This window comes from Bombus impatiens, unplaced genomic scaffold, assembly GCF_000188095.3.
Source record: "Bombus impatiens unplaced genomic scaffold, BIMP_2.2 scf_0298, whole genome shotgun sequence".
In the NCBI taxonomy this organism is placed as follows: Eukaryota; Metazoa; Arthropoda; class Insecta; order Hymenoptera; family Apidae; genus Bombus; species Bombus impatiens.
In genome coordinates, this window is record NT_176717.1 from 22,731 (window position 1) to 41,566 (window position 18,836).

General features: G+C 40.8%; 1 protein-coding gene across 2 annotated transcripts in view; it reads right to left on the reverse strand.

The window, feature by feature from the left end:
• The window catches only part of LOC100746016 (glypican-4), a 135,018-nt gene that overhangs the window by 10,200 nt on the left and 105,982 nt on the right, over positions 1–18,836 (reverse strand). The window contains exons 1-2 of one of the 2 annotated variants that reach the window (XM_033320377.1): positions 18,209–18,232; positions 3,230–3,400 (exon numbers count right to left, since the gene is read on the reverse strand). In XM_033320377.1, the coding sequence (XP_033176268.1) occupies positions 3,230–3,338 (109 nt within the window). In that variant the 5' untranslated portion in view covers positions 3,339–3,400; positions 18,209–18,232. Of the gene's footprint in view, positions 1–3,229; positions 3,401–18,208; positions 18,233–18,836 lie in introns of those variants that run through there. The other variant, XM_003488909.4, reaches the window with a different exon arrangement.

Below are 18,836 nucleotides of genomic sequence, written 5' to 3' on the forward strand. Positions count from 1 at the left end.
CGGCGTCGCCTCGGCAAAAAGCTTCGGGCTCCGAGCCGCGTAAAAGGGAAGGAAGCACTTAGCACCGCGACGACTGGCTAGGAACTTCGTCGGAGCTTTTAATTCGCGACAAGCTCCAACGTTCGCGACTAATTCCCCCAGTTTTTCCCCGAAAATCTCCCGTGTCGCTTCCATATGCGTATGAATATTTTGATTTTTCTATTACAAGGTCAAGATAAGGGATTAAGATGATAAGTAAATCTCTGTATCCAATGAAACTTACGTACGACGTAGTTCTAGCAGAAATATTTGCCTTGTGTACATTACGTTGTGATCTATAAATTGAATTTAATTTTAAATTTAAAGATCACAAATTGTATTTAATCCTTGCCATGTAACGTCGAGCATGGATTATAGTTCTGATTCAACGACAGCAGTTTGTATTAGTTTGTAGGGAAAGTGTTTTTCTTTCGCAAACCTGTTTTTTACAACAGTGTACCTTCATAAAAACGTGAAATGTCGCGGTGTTAAGAACAAAATGGACCGTACGTATTTCGACAAATATAAAAGAAAAGACCTTGTGCGTCTATTATTTCTTCACAAAACAAAAGAAACTTTTCGGGCAACCTAATATCTGTAACAGTGTTTGTTAAACTATACTGAAATACAGTTATTTCAATACAGTTATGGCATTTTCTCTGCCATTCTAAGTTTTTCCAGCAGCCTTACAAAAGTCCCTCTTAAACAAAAGGAACTTGAAGAATAAAACGTACAGCAGTCAATACGAAATTTCCAAGGCTCTTTTCTATCATATCCACCCTTTGTCTTGCCTTCACCTCCCCCTTATATTTCACACTATCTCCCTATCCTGCATAGGAGTTCCTGTACTCTTCCTCCTTGTCTCTCCACCCCTAACTCACCCTCTCTCTCGCTCTCTCTCTCTCTGCCAGTGCACTTCTGTCGCGGCGAGTGGCAGGCAAAGTGGGTACGTAGCTAGATGCGGCTAGGTGTAGTAGCTGCTCAAAGGGAAGCACGACGGCCTTCAGAGAAGCTGTGGTCGGATGGAAAGGGCATGGGAAAGATTGAAGCTCGAAGAGCAAAGAGGTAGTCGGGCCATGGTGATGCAAACTCGTACGCTACCACCATTAATTTCGTTAATGAGAATCGTTTGGCATATCTGAGATGTTCGACCTAGAGATTCTTCGAACCACTCATTTTCATTCCGAAAGGAAACAATAGCAATTGGTCTTTCGATAGTAAGGATGGTACATTATAAAGCGTTAAGAAAGGGCGTAATGGTAGGTCTGAGTAAACGAACAGACGATACGTTTGTATTCAATTTCCTATAATACGGGTGTTTCCTGGTGTAAATATGTCAGAAAGATGAATAATGTAGTCTTGAGAATATTTCAAAGCTCTAACCAAATCTTGTTAGAAGATTATAAGATTTTCTTGTACCCGAATTCTAGACCGTACAATACGTAATAAAACTAATGTTTTTTTCAACAAATACTTACAAAAGTACATTCGACGATCGTAGATTTTCACTGATAGTAGGACCTATGATAAAAGGTTTGTAAGATCTTAACGACAGATACCTATGGTACCAAAGACAATTCTGCAATAAATTGACGTGGCAATGCAAATAAAGAAATTCCAAAGCAAGCGTCGACATCAAGCGGGGAATTACGTGGTTGGAAAACGGAAACAGGGATTAAAAGATTAGTAAAATTACTGTCCCGCTTACTTGAACAAGTGGTTATATTTTCTGCTTGAATCCCGAGGGTACATAATCTTTCCTTCGTTTCACCGAGTCTATTAATTTTGGTAATTCACGTAGCGAAATTTTTCATCGTCTATCAATTTATGTTAATTTCAAATCTCTATAGAATTGATCCACATCAAATATTCTTTTTTTTTTATTATTATTATTTATTTATTTACATTTTACAATTTGTCCAGTAGGACATTTGGTAAAATATTATAGCTTAGTGGTATAATAATATAACATGTGAATGGCTATGCCATTGGGATACCATCTTCGAATTTGAGTGATTCATTTCTTTAATTTTATTGCTTTAATGCGATTTGTATGTTAGGTTATGTCCTTTGTGAGATCCGTTGGGTGTTTCCTTCAAATATTCTTGGCAAACATTCTAATTCTGAGTGATCTGGCGAGTTTCAAGAATTTTTAAAACAATGTTATCGAACGATCATGCAATCGCAAACTTTGTTTTACATTTTTTGAAAATCGTTTTCAATACATATATTCTCGTATTTTGTCCCGCTCTCGGAAATAAAAAAGAAGATGAAGGTTGTCGAAGAATCGCGTCAACCATCTAGACGCCATTAACTGAGAAATCTCATTTCGGACCACGTATTGCGCTTCCAAGCCTCATTCACGTCTATTAACGCCACTCGCCCTGCCAATGTCGAGAATGTTCGACTGATCGAACCGTCTGAAAAGTCCTTTTGTGATTTAGAAGTGGTATAATTGACGAGAGATATCGTATTTCGTTTTCCTGACTATGAGCTGTCGCGATGAATTTTCATTTCTACTTCTTTTCCTTCGAACTATGCTGTAACACGCTCGCTGATCTCTGAACACTCGTATCGAGTTTATTGAACTCCATCGATCTCATACTTTTTTGCAGTATAAACCAGCGAAGACTAGTTGAAACATTCTATTCGATCATCTTGTCGATCTAATATTCCATTTATACGTCGAAATACCTTCCAACGATATTTGTCATTTCTGATCATACAACATTTTACATCGCGCGAAAGATAAAAAGAAAAAAAAAAGAAAACATCAAATAAAAAATTACTCGCAGTTCTAGTTACAGTACGCATTTCACGTTTCGTGTTTCCGTCTACCATACACAAAAGAACGCGAAATCTATCACGAAGTTCAAGAAACACGAAATTGAAGAAACCCTTTGCGACTCTGCATCCCTAGAAACCAAAAAAAAAAAAAAAAAAAGAGAAATAAAACCTTTCCAAGGAAAAACGTCGTCTGACACACACGAACGTGCCGACATTCGAGTTTAAAGGTAACTGATCAAACGAAATTGCAACCGCCTGCCTCTCATCATCAGAGGCAACGTTCAACCGTTTTGCCAGTGTGAATGTTCGTAGAGTGGGACTTCACCCCTGTCGCACACGCGTATAAACGCGCGAACATAGAGAGCGCGAAAAGAGCCGACGATGAAGTGATTAAAATCGTGAAACGTTGGATGAAGGTACTCACTGTGGAACCTGGTCCCTCTCGTAGACAGGACCTGGTGCAACCGCTGAAGAGTTTCTTTGGTGGCTTTCTCATGTTTGTCGCGTGCCCTCGCCTGCAGTCTCACCTCCATGTCCGCGGAGCAGCACACCTCGCCGCCGCTTCTCACGCTGCCGCATACTTTCAGCTCCTTTGCTGGAAAAACGAACGGGAAACGAGTTTAATACACCGGCTGGATACGCGTCTCATCCTTCATCGCGGAGATTCGAGGAGGAAACTCGTTATACGGACGTCTTTAACAAGAGAGCTTTCGAGGGTTTATCATAGTTGGTTCAAGCATCGGACAAATCTTTTATTATTTTCTCTTCTTACTTCTCTTTCACGTTTGTTTTGTTCAATAGCTGAATCGAATATTATTGTTCTTGAGACTATTATTCGACGATATTTCTGTGTTATCGATTGTGATTTCGATAAGATTTATTTTTTTATCATTTCATATGGTTTAAGGGATGAAATCGAATGTTACAAATGTTTGTATGTTACGGTATAACATCGTATCGAACTTCACGATTTTTGTATTGGATACAATGGAATGTGGTATTGAACGTTCAAATATTTGTATTCCGTTGTAGCACTGCGATAAATTCTATGATTTTTCGACGCGAGTCCTTTAAAAATTATTTGTTCCCCTCTATAGTGCAACTGATATCTAGTTTGCTTTTCTACACAGAATGATTGATTTGTCTTTTCTTTGACTATTTAGACATCTTTTTCGAATATGGATGAAACAGAAAGATATATGTAATATCTTTTGGTGATTAATGTCCAAGTTATGAATGCCTCTATAGAAAGCATCGTTGTCGTTAGTTAACTGTTGCAATTAATAATTCGGATTGATATCTGTCCGCTTTGAAATTGATTGGTATACGTATGCAAGTGCGCGATTGGAAATAATCATTTGCGATTTTCAATAGGCAAATGTAATTAATAAATCTAATTACCCTCCTTCCGTCATTTTGAAGTCAACGATGATTACGCTAATTATGAATACACGAATAACAGGAATAATTAAACAGCGACCAGAACTTCTCTGCGTACAATTGCATAAATTATATCATTTTCATAAAAGAATTCTCCGTTTAAAATTTCTCGCTTGAATAAGAGTTCCTTTCTATAAGAGTTTTATCCCATTGACGTTCGAACGTTTAAAAAAAATAATATCCTCAAAATGAAAGGAGGCGAAGAGTCAACGAAAAGATCAAAAAGGTTCAAAAAGTAAGGGAAACGATAAAAACTTTTCTCTTCGTCGAAATCCAATTTTCCGTTTTCCGGAAGACGCTGTGGGTAGCTACTGGCATAGGAATCGCGCAAGCAAGATCTGTTCTCGCGTGAATTTCCACGAGTTTGTTCGCGTTTACCTTTTGCAACTAGATCGGCCTAATCACATTCTTCTTTGTCGATAGAAATTTACATTTTCGTCTCGGATTTTTCGACTTTTAAACGTGTCCGACCTCCTTCCTTTCGCTTTAATTTCCTGCTAGTTTGATTTTTTCCGAACAGATACGCGTCCGATACAAGAGCGATACTACTTGTCAATATTGTTAAACGGGACGAAGTTACACAAAGTACTTACAATAGCAAACGTTGTTCGCAGCGAGAAAATTAATGAAAATGGATGCATCGAAGTAATTAAATAAGTAAATTAAATAAAGTTGTTTCCAAATGAGAGAGTCGGACAATTTCTAAAACTTCCTAACTTTAAACTTACTTATATCGATTAAAGTTTTCAAATCACAAATTAATCAAATAAATTCAATTGCATCAAACAGAGTCACAATAGCTATGAAATTTTTATCTATTTCTTAATTCTACTGTTTATAAGAGAAAAGTCGATTCGATCTGAAACAAATTCGAAGTTGATTGAATTTAAAAGAGTCATTAGAGCAATATGATAATCGAGCAGAAAATGAAAAGCAGTTTCAGACGAAGGCGGTTCGATCGTCCTGGACGTGTTTGAAGAAGAAATAGTCGCGATCGACGACGAATGTAAAATTTGAATGTAAAATCCTTTCTAAACTCTGTCTAAAAAACTTTGTAACTCGCGTTATACGTATTTTGGATACCTGAAAGAATCATCAAAGGACGGTAATACATACTATCATCCACGGACAAGACGTTCTATCAATCATTTAAAAAATCAGAAAACATAAGTTTCGTTATCTTGTTATCCTTCGTATTTGCTTTCCTTCGTTCAATTGAAAATATTCTGCCATTATTTCGCGATAATCTGTGCAATATATAATATTAGCCAAAAGGTAAAAAAGAAAAGAATTAGAAAGCTTCAAATATTTTGACATATCTTGAAAAATGAGAATTATTTTCTGTCTCGTTAAAAGTGAACAGAAACATTCGCACGTATCTAACAACTGCAGAAACGAAAACTGTGTTAACAGACATCCTGAATGGTTTCGTGGTTTCATTATTACTCTTATTACTTGACGAAATAATTCCTGAAACATTAGTACGTATCAACAGAGCGTATCAACGGTAATTCCGCTCAATCTATAACAATTTTCCAAAGACCAGGAATACATCCATTCTTCGGAACGTCCCAATAAACCATCCAAGATCGAGCAGCATCCACCCTCTATCGCGCGGCGTGACAATAAGCCGCGTTTCCATCGAGGGTCGTAGAACAGGGCAGCATCCCTACGCTGTTCCCTTATCGGTCGGACGCCAGGCTATATCGCTTATCTGCCAATATTTCCAGTCTGCCGTCTAAGTAAGCTAATTTCCAGCCACTCGGAACTCCGAGTCGAACTTCCACCCCCTTTTGCCCCAACCATCGTTTTGTCGTGTTCCTTCGCCCCATCCTCTGTCTGCTTCGGCTTCAAACTTTCAAACACGCCCGTAAAAGTAATCCCGAATTATTTCCGGCGAATCGGTCGTCGTGACCGCGCTTTTCCACTCGATTCGATCGCGCGACGCGTGCAGTTAACGAGCAATGTAATGCGTTACGATTACGCCAGCCTTGATATAAAAGTCTGCTTGATACCAACCAGCCCCCTAAATCTCTTCGAACGATCCTCCCATCTTCGACGGAGGAAACGAATACGACTTGTGTTCCTTCGATTTCTGTTCCAATCTACATGGCTGTAAATTTCATTTAATAATTCTATTTTCATTGCCTCGTTCGACGCGAGTTTTCTCTTCCTTCTTTCTTCCTTTCTGAATATTTTTAACGTTTGAATATCGATCGCAAGAGACGACACGTAGGACACGTAGAAGAGTAGATTTTCAGGTAGTTTTGAAATAAAATAGGAAATACAATAGATTCATCCTATTAATTAATACATAAAGTTTAAAGCTTCAGTTTAATGTAAGACCATCAGACGTATGCTACAAAACCGAGTGAAATATTAAATAAAACGCATCCTTCGTTCCAGTTTCTTACAACCTTGAACAATACAGATCGAGAGAAGCATTGGAAGATATTTCTGTCCTATCTCTACGTTTTTATTTCCACATTTCCCACTCGTATTCTTCCATACCCAACTGTCATTCGAATTAGCACCCATCCTCAAAATCGCGTTGTTCGGAGTTTCCTGGCAGACAGCAGACGACATTTGCATCGATTGTTCCATAAGCACCGAAATAATAAGCGCCATAAAACCGTACTAACTCCTTCCCTGAGCCGCGATTTCACGACGTAGATACCCGTTGGCGCGGCACAAAAACGGAAGATCGTCCAATAAATTTCTTCGAACGATCCCATATAAAAAAGCAATGACAAAAAGTGAATAAGACAGTGGAAGATGGAGAAAGGAATAGGATATAAAATAGATAAAGTAAGACGTATCTGGAAAGCTCCAAGAAGCATTTGACGAACTACCGTTAAAAGCCCCTTGGTGCAGACACCGAGACGACCCTCGCGCAGCTTTTGCATCGCGTAAAGCTTGTACGTATATACACGCGTGTATGGTACATAAAGGGCCGGAGAGTTACGCGGTACGCCGTTTGTTAGCGTACTGACATCGCAAAGACGCCGGGATTTCCGTCGCGACGCGCTTCCGTGTCGCAGCCAACGACTTTGTACGGTACCGGCTGCTTTTTCCAGGAAAGGGACAGAGGACCTTGTAGCCAGGGGGAATTATGAAACAAGACAGAATCGATAGGAGGGAGTGGACGGTACAGGGGTAGAATCTGTCGACTGTGAATGATAGACAGGGAAGAAGAAGTTGGATGTCGAGGGGTTCTGTTAAGTTGTTTCCCGGGCGGTTTGGATCTGGTTGAGGAGAAATTAATTTCTGTTTAGATCCTTGGAAATTAACGGAACTTCAAGGCAGAAAGTATTTTGTATTATACCGCTGTTAAAATCGCTCTAGGGCAATTTCCGATAATCTCAGGGTAAATTTATATCTACTTGGGAAAATTTAAAGAATTCGAAGGCAGAGTCATAGATTTTTTTTTTAATTCAATGCTTCTATATTGCACTACTATCAGCTTGATTCATAAAAGAAGATTTTTGTAGTCTCCGGCGGAAATTGGTATTTTTTAACAATAAAAGTAATTTCGCAAAATAGTTAGTGTGTATAATGGTACGAAGCTTGTAGCGATACAAGATGATCAAAAAATTCTCCAATTTCTTAAGAAAGCTGTAATAACAACGGTTAACGATGGCCTGTTGGAATTTAGCTAATTAACGCGTAGAAAATGATTAGACTCGAGGTGTGTTTCAACAACAAAATCTAGCTGAAAATACTTCAACAAATAAACACATCACCTTCCACTACTATCCATATCACCAAACCTAATCCACACTTGATGCTCGTCACCGTGCAACTCTCTAAACATAGATCAACCCCTGATCGATTCGATCCGCTGTACACGTGTCACCATCGTCCAATGTTCAACCTTAACACAGTCGATTGATTCCAGTTTAATCGAGCCGTGGGAACCGCAACTTTCATCTCCTCTTTTTATAAACGAAAGGTCAGCTTTCATCCTGCGACTCCGCCATCCCTTTTAAACGCTAGTTAATTACAAAAACAGAATACTCGTTAACGGAGAAGATCGGTTGAAACTGAGATGCAATCATCTATTAATCGAAAAATGGCCACGACCGACTAACTGAACCTAATGAGATTAAAGGGACGCGATGTTGGTCACGCTCGGATTTCATTTCCATCGCGACCGGATGTCACGGGGTAATTCCGTTTGTAATAAATCAGCCAGATATCGTCGCGAATTAGCAGAAATTCTAGTCGGATATAACAACGTCCAATTCGATGAAATATAGATCGAACGTAGAATGGGTACCGATGAGAAGCAAATTTCATGCAACCTTTGTCAAACAAGTCGCAAGGGTTGCGTACGTTCGAATCTTGAACACGAGGGTGTATTCTGCTTTGTGCGGTGAATACAGCACAGGAATAGAAGGGTTACTATTCGATTAGAAATCGCCCTTCGTCGGAATGGCTGCCAGTGATACGCAGATGTAGCAATTTTCTGAGCCAAACGAGAATTGAAACACGTCTTTGATCTTTGGGAATAAGACGAGCCCGTGATACGATAGGGTATTTTCGGATAATCGATTTCGCGAAACTCTGTTTCGATGAAGCGTGGTAGTTTTCCTTAACGCTTAGAATTCTTTTAACATTGTCACAGACGAGAAGAACAATTAAGTATCACCGAGGAGTAATTAAGAATAGAAAGCTGTATCCTGGAATTTATCGAATGGAAGAAGATGTAACGTTTGCGAAATTCTACAGGGTGGTTGGTAACTGGTGGTACAAGCGGATAGGGGGTGATTCTACGCCAAAAAAGAAGTCGAAAATATAGAATAAACATTTCTTTTTTTAATTTTTCCATCGAGACAACGACAGTGAAATCCGTTATAACTCGAAAACAAAGCCTCGAACGAAAAATTGTTATTCTATATTTTCGACTTCTTTTTTCGCGTAGAATCACACCCTTTCCCACCCCCTTTCCGCTTGTACCACCAGTTACCAACCACCCTGTATATTGTTTCGTCTTAATTTTAATTCTTCATTCATTTCTAATCTTTTAGCAGTTACGTAGAATCGTTTAATGCGATAACAAGAAATTGAGCGATTTTCCCGTTGAAGTGATTAAAATTCATATTGCGGTGTTTCGCGACATTACGACAAAACTTCGAATTATCGTTGCAAGTCAGCAACACCTTAGGATAGCGAGCAACGTTGTAGAATTGTTAGGAAGCATATTATCCGTGCAAGGTAATTTACAGCGCGGTGCAACACTTACATTACAAAGCGCAAAGCCCATGGAATCAAGGAGAATCACAGAAATCCTTGCAACAGTATTACAAAGCACACGGTAAATCTAGTTTAATCCCTTCATTACGAAACATTCTAACAAACCTGTTACCATGAAAGATTAAAAAGTCTTGCACGAGATTATTCGTACGCAAGTTGTGAAAGAGCGAAGTAAATCAACCGAACGTACTCTGCAACGTTGTTCCACGTTATTGCAGCTCTGATATTTATTTTACGTTACAACGTGTTGTCTTTAAACAATTCCAAACGATAAAAATCACGAAAAAAATTGTGGAAAAGGGAAGAGCTATTCAATTGGGGAAACCACAAAAAACGCAACAGAGCGAGTCTTTTTTATTCGCGTTTTATTTCTTTCTTTTATTTTTCCTTTTTCCATCGTTTCCACCTTCACGCTCCAACGAGCTTTCACCCTTTAACGAAACTCCAGGCGGTTCGTTCCTGGCCGATTCATTATTATTCCGAGCGAATCGATGATGGCAAGTTCGCGCGATCCAGCCGGCCCATTCACGCGCGTTCAAAATAATTACTTTCGTTCCGTTTAACGCGGGGATGAAAAAAGGTGGAGTCGGCCGATGTTTGGCTGAACAAACCACGTTCTTTCCCTGTACGCGTCACTCGATCTCACAATCTCGGGGAAACCTCTGATTTTTTCTCTGCAGACAGACCTTACTTTGTATTTCATTTCGACGTGCTCGAACGCAAATCACGCGAGTTTTCCCGTTCGTTTCTGACTTAAAGCTGAATCAGAGAATCATTCCCGTCCTTCCCCAACTCCTCTGTCCAATCAACAACTTTTTTTCGATTATCACGCACAGTCTGGCGATTCGAGCATAACGACGATAAAGAGAGAGAGAGAGAGAGAGAGAGAGAGAGAGAGTCGGCCAGAGAGAGAGAGAGAGAGAGAGAGAGAGAGAGAGAGAGAGAGAGAGAGAGAGAGAGAGAGAGAGAGAGAGAGAGAGAGAGAGAGAGAGAGAGAGAGAGAGAGAGAGAGAGAGAGAGAGAGAGAGAGAGAGAGAGAGAGAGAGAGAGAGAGAGAGAGAGAGAGAGAGAGAGAGAGAGAGAGAGAGAGAGAGAGAGAGAGAGAGAGAGAGAGAGAGAGAGAGAGAGAGAGAGAGAGAGAGAGAGAGAGAGAGAGAGAGAGAGAGAGAGAGAGAGAGAGAGAGAGAGAGAGAGAGAGAGAGAGAGAGAGAGAGAGAGAGAGAGAGAGAGAGAGAGAGAGAGAGAGAGAGAGAGAGAGAGAGAGAGAGAGAGAGAGAGAGAGAGAGAGAGAGAGAGAGAGAGAGAGAGAGAGAGAGAGAGAGAGAGAGAGAGAGAGAGAGAGAGAGAGAGAGAGAGAGAGAGAGAGAGAGAGAGAGAGAGAGAGAGAGAGAGAGAGAGAGAGAGAGAGAGAGAGAGAGAGAGAGAGAGAGAGAGAGAGAGAGAGAGAGAGAGAGAGAGAGAGAGAGAGAGAGAGAGAGAGAGAGAGAGAGAGAGAGAGAGAGAGAGAGAGAGAGAGAGTCGGCCGACGTCTTTCGGTCGGCATTTAAAAGGGCGTTGCACGCGGAAATTGGGAAATTTCCATTGTAAGTGGATTTCCGCGAATAGCGTCGCTGGAGCCAATCTCCACGTGGCAAAGGGCGGATTTCGAGCCGCTGCTATCGCAAACATGAAAAACCGTAGGAAAATGCAGTCAGCCCTGAGGGTATGGTACCTCCAGCGAGATTCTTCCACGAGGATTTGTCATTTATATGATTAACGAGCGAATCACATTCGTCGGATATCGATTTTCTCTTGTTTCCTCCTTTCGCATCGTAAGAAACTAGTTTTCGATTTATTGGGAAATATTTTTTTTTTCGCGAGATAAATTACCATTGCACAGAACGCAGAGAGCAGGAAGAGAGAGAGAGAAAGAAAGAGAGTTATTATTTTCTTGGAAATGTTTCCTTTTCGCTTTTTCTTTTCTTCTCCTCTTACGTTTTTAGAACGAAGGGTAAAATTCGAAGAAAAGAGAAATGGAACGCGGCGAGGAAGCTTACAAGTCTATTCAAACGATGTGTAAGTACAGAAAGAGAAATACGTATACGATGTAAGAAAAAAGTGCAAACAGATTAAAGCAAACCAAACAGGCTAGATGTTTCAGCTGACTGTATTCAAGAGCAATATACAGATTATACTACCTTTAAATAGCAAAGTTAAATAACAAGAGAATCGTAACAAGCGAAAGATATGTATATTTAGCCGGAAATTCCAAACAATTTATTTAACTCTGAAAATTGCCATAATCACGTTACATTGGCTGATAAGCGCTAATCGACAATGAAACAAGTTTTCAAGGGCGAGTTTGTATCAGAATAAAAAGCACCTTAATTGTTGAAAAATTATATTTCAGTTTTATTTACCGCTTTATATACGTTTCTATCAGCAGGAAAATTAACGTTTGGGAAAACAGCTCTCTATTTCGTAATACCCCAAAGCTGTGTATCCCACTTTGTATAAATATCATATGTACTTATTTGCAACGTACTGTCCAACAAAAGCCAGTAAATGCAAAAGGTGTACAAGAAACATTTCTGGATATTTGGAGATATTCTCATATCCATAGAAATTCTATAGAAGCTCGTGGTCGATCAATTCCCGTCCCATCTATCACGTCATCAGAGAATGAAAATTTTCATTATTACTTAACAGAGCGAGCTAGCGTTAAAGATCTAATTAAAATTCGTACGCGTCGTTTCAATGAAATTCGAGCAGCAGCTGACAAAATCGAGACGCAAACCTCTCGACGTCTCTTATCTGGAAACCCAAAGTTACGAGTGAAACTCCGTAATATACCCGATCGAGACTCAAAATTCAAAGTTCGTAGAGTGGTGCGATTTTCCGCGTACCCTGTGCCTGTTTAGAGGATGGAAATTACAGATATTGGCAGCGATGCGTCGCTGTGAGATTCGCCACGATTCCAACGGAATACAAATGACGTCGAAAATCGTTCCTTCCAGGGACAGCGGCTGCAACTTCTCCCCGGGGAAGCTTGTAAGTTGAAAGTGTTTGCACTTGGTTGGAAAGGAAGAGTTGTTCGAGGGTGGAAAACGAAGGCGATCGGTGGCTGATGTTCCGTCTTGACGAAATTGAAAACAGGCTGGAAATTAATGGGAGTTCGGACGTGGTTGCCAAATATTTGCAGTTACCGGGCTTGGCATTTCCATAAAGGTGAATCCCGACCAGGCTTGCTCCCCTACGAATCCATTTCCCTTCGATTGGAAAAGGGAATTTTCTTCGCGGATAACTCGGGGGAGTTTGGAGGTGAAACCAGCGAAAGATTTAGGTAATCGAGAAGGCAGCAATCGAATTTTCGCTCGCGTTATCGACATTCCTGTTATACAGGGTGGTTGGTAACTGGTGATACAAACGGAAAGGGGGTGATTCTACGCGAAAGAAAAGTCTAAAATATACAATAAAAATTTTTTTTTTAATTCTTTTTTTTTTAATTTTTCCATCGAGACAACGATCTGCAGTGAGATCCGTTATAACGAGACGCGATAAAGTGCACGCGTACCGAGCGGAAATTCAAAGTCGATTTTCTCGAAAACAAAGCCTCGAACGAAGAATTTTTATTCCATATTTTCGACTTCCTTTTTCGCGTAGAATCACCCCCTATCCGCTTGTACCACCAGTTACCAACCACCCTGTATATAAGAAGTACGTACAGGATAGCAGAGGTGCGTTCGAGATACGCGTGTGCTTAATGGTCGCTTCTGGTCGCGTGATCGTTTTGTTAGGACGCGATTAGATCTGTATCTCGATGGCGTGACCTCGATTTTTGTTGCTCCCGATGGTTGTTTATCGTGGCTGTTAGTTTAATTGCACGTAGAAGTACCTTGATATTTATGACACGGCTGGTACTGCATCGTCTACCCCGACGTTTCTTTGCTTTCTTATTTATTAAATCAAAGGGTTCGTTTTTATCGCGATTCGATTAATGCATGGATTCTATAGACTCGTAGAAAAAGATCGATATTAAATGGAACCGGGCGAATTTACTTTTTAAAACCGATTCAATCTATAGAGTGTTCCAATCTTTCTATATCATCATTAACTTCTTTCTAAATACGTATGATTAACACTTTGCGCTTTTCAAACTTTCATGTTCCCATCTTACTGTTCTTTCGATAATACAAACAAGATATTTCAGCAAAGAAAAATTTCAGCGCAGCCCTCAAACGAGATATCATGTCTGTAGTATCTTATCTTGAGCTGTTTAGCGCTGTAGATGTCACTCGCTACTGGGTACGGCCGCTTTTCCACTCATTTTTTGTATCGTGGAAGAAAAATCTGACTCGCCGGGATTCGAACCCGGGTTCCGAACGTTCGCAACCTAAGGCGCTAACCACTGCGCTGCAGTCGTCCAAGACTAGTTAGTGTGGTATTTGCTATCGAGTGCCGCCACAGGCCTTTCTTTTTCCACGATACTACATGTCTACTGTGCGATATTTAAAGGTACTGGATATGGAATATTATAAAGTCTACCAAAATTTTCATTGCATCGTTCGATTTATCTCCACGCATCTCTTTTATTATTCTAATCGCCAAATATTTGACTCGCTTTCCCATACAAACACAAACTATCCCTATTTCCATCTGCCAAACAAAATCAACCTACCGTGTCTATTCTCGAAATTCCTCCCAAACATACTCAACCGCCAGTCTCTTCCATTCTGTCGACGCGGTGTATTCGCAGCGTCCATCAGAGTACCAAAGGATAGAGAGGAAGACAAACCCAAACAGGCAACAGAGTGGGTAGTCGCGACTGGCTCACGGTATCACGGTTAAATCGCACAAAGAAAGAAAGACCAGCGGTTTTCGTTCATTCATCGACCGCCACTGCCAAATATTGCCAGACAGAAAAGAAGTAACAGCGGACGAATAATGGGGGAAAAGAATAAACAGGAAAAAGAGGGAAAAAGAAAGTAGAAAAAGCGAGGAAGGGGGTGTAAATCGAAAAGATAGAGAAAATTCGAGCATCGAAACCGCTCCTCTTTGTGCAACGTGTTCTCTTGTATTACGCGTGCCTGTTTCATCCACCATCATAGGATTCCCGCGGCGAATCTCCATTAAATATTTACGAGCATGCCGAATCGGCCTCTGTCCGCGCGCTGGCAAACGTGGTGGGCTTCCTTCTTTCTCGCCGGCGTTACCGTGTACGCGATCAATCCCGCGTCGATGTGGTAGACAGAGGGGACGACTGGCGTCCAGACGAAGAGCGTCGTCGTCGTCGTCGTCGTCGTCGTCGTCGTGCACGCGGCGTCTGGCGTCGCCGAGTACGAAACGCTCGCCGAGATTTCAATCCACTTACACTAGGCCGAGTTACAGGCTGGACATACCGGTTCACGATCGATTGGACGAATACGATGTGTTTCAGGTCGATTGCGTTGGGAATTCGTTTTTCAAAAGGACATATTCCAGATACATAGACGGTTTCCTTAGATTTTGCGGAATCTGGTCGAGAATTGTAGCCGGAGATTTTTTCAACTTGTACGAGATTCTCGGAAGTTTGAAATCGTTCGAGATTGCATTTATAAAATAATATATAAAATTTATAAAGTAAGAGATAGATGTGTGAAAGAGTTTCGAGTCTTCGCGAATCTCTGTTACATAATACTATTATATAAAATATAATATATAATATAATAATACTAATATAATACATAATATAAATATTATAATACTACGCGATAAGTCGCATCGATATAATGCCGATCGATCGATTGCGAAACGCATACGGATGACGGTTATTGGTTCAGTTGCGATGCTCCCAACGGGGAAAGGTCAAGATTTCTACCTGCGGTCCTTTAGGCGCGGGATGATTCGGAAATGTACGTTTGACCACGAGTCAACCGCATCTGTTTGCGTAGTAGCAACGGTATGAAAGGCAACCGTTAATTATTTGCGAGAAGCATTGAAAACGATGTTGAAATTGTAACCAGAATTGTGTAACACGCGACAATCCCCATTTCTTATTCCTTTAACCCTTAAAACCGAATCGCCGATCAGACGAACGGGCGAACGTTCGAAAAAGAGAAGCGGAATTGTTTCGGCGTTATTTGTCGCTCTCTGTCGTTGTTGTCCTGTTTAACAAAGAGAACGACGACGTGGCCGGATGCACAGGCAGGACACAACAACGAAACGTACGATTTTATCGATCGTTCCAGCTCATACAGAAGGCAACGTGTATCCACGCGACAAAGGCAGAACCGCCTAAAGTGGGACTACCGGCGTGCAACAATGTAACCGGCGCGTTGCTTTTCGTTTGCAACTGGCAACATGTCGGTGAAATGTTTCTGCGTGTATTTTCGGGTTTGTGGAAGAAGCGTGTGTGCGTCTATGAAAGAGAAAGAGAGAACGCACGAAATTAACGATCATGATAATTGTGCCAGCGTGAAGAAAGGGGAAATCCTGACACGCTCGCGAGACCGTCTCTCTCTCTCCCTCTCTCTCTCTCTCGTTCTTCAACCCCCTGCGTGCAAACACTAAACGCCTCGATGAATACCAGTGTGTGGACAATATACGGGGTGTTCTGTTCCACGAGACTGACGATTGACTGTTCTTTATGGAAGTAGAGGAATCGAAGGAGTCGGAGGATAAAGGATGACCCTTGTTCAGATATTTTCTATTTGATGCGAAGTTAGATAAGTTTTATCGATTCAAGACTTTCCTTCGTTCGTTGACTTAACGATTTCTTTGTGCTATTTCATTGCCTCTCTCTTTTTACAATCTACGCCATTTTCAATTGTTATTACAGAATCAACTATTGAAAGATAGTAAATAAGGCGCAATCGCGTAGTTTATAAATATTAGAATATGTACGGAGAATCAAGCAAACTTGAAAAGCCGCGAGGAAATTATCGAAAGCGAGAATTATCGTCTTGAATCAAAAATATGGTTTGCTAATGCGAACGATTTCATTGCAGCAGGTAAAAAAGCAAAAGCGAGGAAATCCTGGAAGCTTGATAAATTGACATGTTATTCATACTACGATAAAGATTGGTTCTACGAGACAGGTGTCGATATTGGTAATATTACATACGAGTATTAATTAATTGAAGTTCGCGATAAAATCACGATACAATCGGTACTCTTTCATCTTCCGACTTACAAATTGCTATTATTTGGCTTCCACTGGTTTCCCCTTTTCACGAAAACCTGTTTCTCCATTTACCATCGCAGTTATACGGCTTCCGCGACCTTCACCCTTTTCCTTCGTTTCTCTAGAAACGCAACAACGACTCGATCGATCTACATCGATCAGCGCGAAGAAAATCAAGCAACGTAAAAAATGAAAACGAAAAGAGAAAGAAGGATAGGGGCGAAAAGGTAGGGAAAAGGGTTCGCGTCAAAGGAAGTGCAAGCTGTTTCGAGTAGAGATTAAATAAAATCTCGCGGCGTACGACGTTGCGCTGCGAGTTGAAAGCTGCTTGCTAGACGAGAGGAATCATCAAGTAGACGCGAACACCCCGTATAACCGAGCGTTTGTGTACACTCGCGTGACTGTGTTCGTTAGTCGAACTGAAAGAAAAGCATTTGTGAAGTTTCACGGCTCCCCTAGCTGAAAATCGAAACTCGTTTGCGCTCGATAATCGAAGAAAAGCCTCGGCGAACCGGGGGCGAAACAATCGACGCGAGCGCGGCAGCCCTTAGGGTCGACACGCTTCCACTTTTCCAATCTTCTCGCGTAAGTTAGCTCGTCGACTGACTGAGTGAATAAAACAGCAAGAAAGAGAGAGAGAGAGAGAGAGAGAGAGACAGAGACAGACAGACAGATAGACAGAAAGAGGAATAAGAATAGAAAAGAAGACTCGACCGTGACAATCTTTCGGTTGTTTGTTTGATTTCAATCGAAACGATGCTGACGAAAATGACTGAGTACGATGATTTAGAATTTAGGGAACTAGACCAAAGTTTATTTTTCGACGATATATGTATCGCCGTTTGAATTGCATGAAATAGAAGAAGATTAAATATCAGGGAGGAAATTTGTAATTGACGTAAAGTACAAAATTAAAGCCACAAGGTTTTCGTTTACGGAGAATTATGATTCTACGCTAATCGTAAACACGATACGCTATCGAACGCCTTAAAAGTATTAGGTTGTCCGCAAAGTTTCTTTTATAAGGAAATAATAGACGCACAATGTTTTTCGTTTTATATTAGTTTATTGAATTATGCACGAACGTAATAATAGAAATAGAACGAGATGGATCACACGTAATTCGATCAAATAATATAAAACAGAAATCGTTGTTCATCTATTATCACCTTATCAAAAGAAAGAATCTTTTCGGACAACCTAATACTAGATTTGTTATTCGTACGAAGGCAAAGATATATCCACGCCATAAAATACAATTATCCACCGTTATCCATACCCAACGTATGCCTGGCCATAAGATTGGTCTCAGATTCTACTTGTAAAATTCTTCGCCACCGCAAAACTTACCCCCTCGATGCTCGAAACAAACTCGAAGAAACTGTAAAAGGTAGTGCATCAGCATCACCAGAGGAGACACCTGCGAAAACACGTAGAGAAAGTTTCGCGGCGGTGTCGGCGTGCAACCGACGGATTTAGGGTGTTTTAGGGCGAAGCTTAGAGAATGGGGTGAGAAGACATAGGGTTGCTAGGAGACACCCTCTTCCACATGTTATATTGCATTACCCTATGCGACTCGTGTGCGCCGGGTAGACGGTGAATTGGTTGCACGAGTCTCGTTTTCCCCGATGTCGGTTCGAGGGTGTCTGCGTAGAAAATCGTCGAGCCTGGTATCCTTGAGTATTACGCATTTCCTTTCCTGACCTTTTCCACTTTTCTCGCGGCTACACCCGTCCCACGCGCTAAGCTATGTAATGCCATATAACCAAAATAGAGGCAATGCAATCTAAAATACTCAGAACAATAGCAAACGTGCCATGGTACGTTAGAAACGAAGACATTCGGAAAGACCTGGGAATACCAACGGTCAAGGAGGAGATTAGCAAATGTGCAAGAAGGTACAGAGAAAGAATAGCAACGCACCCAAACCGGCTGGCAGCGGAAACGGTGGGCGCATCAAACATAAAAAGAAGATTAAAAAGGAAACACCCAACAGATCTCACAAACGACATAACATACAAGCACTCACCGCGCTAAAGAAATAAATCAATCAAATTCGAAGATAGTATCCCACTGGGGATGGCCATCCATATGTTATATTATTATACCACTAAGCTATAATATTTTACCAAATGTCCTACCGGACAAATTGTAAAATGTAAATAAATAAATAAACAAAAAAAAAGCTATGTAA